At 49.4% G+C, this 2,315-nt stretch overlaps 1 protein-coding gene across 1 annotated transcript; it reads left to right on the forward strand.

Annotated features, from left to right (window-relative positions):
• Positions 1-811: 811 nt before the first annotated feature.
• On the forward strand, positions 812-1,294 carry ENH_00060130 (hypothetical protein, conserved; the record flags this gene model as incomplete). Its single annotated transcript, XM_013581931.1, has 1 exon — positions 812-1,294. One exon carries the CDS (start codon positions 812-814, stop codon positions 1,292-1,294), a length of 483 nt encoding a protein of 160 aa, XP_013437385.1.
• Between the last annotated feature and the right edge of the window lie 1,021 nt (positions 1,295-2,315).

Here is a 2,315-nt window from a genome sequence, read left to right on the forward strand (position 1 = left end):
GCATCACTTTTAATTTTTTCCGATTTTTGGTTTTGAATTTGAAATTCATTTCTTTTTTTTCCCCGGTAATCACAAAGACGTTTCTTTTGCACCCTCGGGGCCCCTGGACCAGCGGTGAGTCGACGCGCTCCTCTCTTCGCCTTTTGCAGCTTCTGCTGCTTCTCTTTTCTCTTCAAATCTTTTCTTCAAATCTTTTCTTCAAAATCTTTTTAATTTAATTTCCCTTTTTTTCTTTGCCGTCGCTGCTGCTGGACAAACGCGGCCGTCTCCCGCGCTTCTTCCCCCAGTTTCCGATCCGGCGTCTAGCGTTGGGGTTTAGGGTTTAGGGTTTAGGGTTTAGGGTTTAGGGTTTGGGGTTTAGGGTTTCTGGAAATCCCTTCCAGCTGCTCAAACGAGATAAAGATAAAGAGTTAAAGCGCACAGCAGCAGCTGCAGCAGCAAACAACAATTGCCACTTTTGAACTTTTTTTATTTTTGTTTTTTCCCGAAGTTTCTTTTTTTTCACTCCTCCTTTATCTCCCCTCTCGTTGCTTCTTCCATTTCCCGCTCCCCCAGAGCTCCCCCTGCTGCAGCAGCAGCAGCAGCAGCAGCAGCTGCTGCTGCTGCTGCTGCTGCTGCTGCTGCTGCAGTAGTGTTTGTTTGAGTGCGTGGGTGTGTGTGTTGCTGCAGCTGCTGTTTGTCTGTCGGTGGCATTAAAGCGGAGCTGTAGAGCCCTCGTGTCTCCCCCGTGTTCTCCCTTCGAGCTTCTCCCTCGCAGCCTGCTGCTGCTGCTGCTGCTGCTGCTGCTGCTGCTGCTGCTGCTGCTGGGGCGATGGCGGGGCCTGGTGCTGCTGCTGCTGCTGCGGAGCTGGCAGCAGCTTCGAGCGGGGTGTTTCTGTCGCACTTCGAGGGGCAGCAGGGGCCCCTGGACTCAGCAGCAGCAGGAGATTACTTTCGAAGTTATTTGGAAAAAGAAAGAAGCAGCAGCAGCAAAAGAATAATCCACGAGAGAGAACTGCCGCAGGGGGCCCCCCACCGCTTCCAGGGGGGCCCCCCGGGGCCCCTGGGCTTCGGGTACCCTTTTTCCGACGACAGAGACCCCGGAGTTGCTGCTGTTGCTGCTGCGCTCTTCGGCTGCAGCAAAGCTTTTGCTGCTGTTCCTCTTGCTGCAGGGCCAGTTTTCAAAAGGAGACAAAGAGGGGACTTAAACTCGGATTGGGCAAATGCTTTTGTCACCAGAGTGGACCCTTGCGAGTGTGCTGCTCCCGAGGAGACCTTCACTCCTTTCGAACTCGCCAGGTACCGCGACAACTAGCTGCTGCTGCTGCTGCTGCTGCAGCAGCAGCAGCAGGGCGCCCGCGGTGGAGGCGGCAGCAGGAGCGGCAGCAGGAGCGGCGGCAGGAGCGGCAGCAGGAGCTGCAGCAGGAGCTGCAGCAGGAGCTGCAGCAGGAGCTGCAGCAGGAGCTGCAGCAGGAGCTGCAGCAGCAGCAGCAGCAGCAGCAGCGGCTCTCTTTGGTTCTCGCCATTTTGGAATAAAAAGCATTTTTGGTTTTTTAAGTTCGGAGGAGAAAGCTGCGGAAAGTGCTGAGGTGTATGTACACCGGAAAGCACTTGCGGATTTGAATTCCGCGAAAAGGCGAAATTGAATTTCACTTTTTTTCTTTTGCGCAGCTTTGAGAGTTTGTTGGGAGAAAATGAAGAAAATAAAAAGAAAATAAAGAGAAATAAAAAGAAAATAAAGAAAAATAAAAAGAAAACAAAAGAAAATAAAAAAAAAAATTAAAAAAAAGCTTTTAAAAATCAAAAATGAAAAAATTCACAAAGGGTACAGACACTGGCTTGAAAGCCCCGCAGTACGGAAGGTTTTAACTTTTCCTTTTAAACGGTTTTGGGTTTGAACTTCGCGTCAACAATTAGGGTTTAGGGTTTAGGGTTTAGGGTTTAGGGTTTAGGGTTTAGGGTTTGGGGTTTGGGGTTTGGGGTGGGGCTGACGTTGGCGGCGTGGCGCAGTGGGTTTGGGGTTTAGGGTTTAGGGTTTGAGGCTGGCATCCAGCGTTTCACGCTGAGGGTCTAGAGTTTGGGGTTTAGGGTTTAGATTCTGGGGTTTAGGGTTTAGGGTTTAGGGTTTAGGGTTTAGGGTTTAGGTCTGAAACAAAAATGCGCCAAATGCGCAAATGCGCCAGAGACGGAACAAGTATTGGAGAATAAAAGGAAGCAAAAAAGATGCTGCTTTTAAAAATAAAAATAAATTCCAAGAAATATCTTTTTTCAATTTGCAAGAAATATCTTTTTTCAATTTGCTGCTCATTATTATTCTCAGCAGCAATAAGACACAC

The sequence above is a fragment of the Eimeria necatrix genome, genomic scaffold (genome assembly GCF_000499385.1).
Source record: "Eimeria necatrix Houghton genomic scaffold, Enh_scaff514, whole genome shotgun sequence".
NCBI classification, from domain to species: Eukaryota; Apicomplexa; class Conoidasida; order Eucoccidiorida; family Eimeriidae; genus Eimeria; species Eimeria necatrix.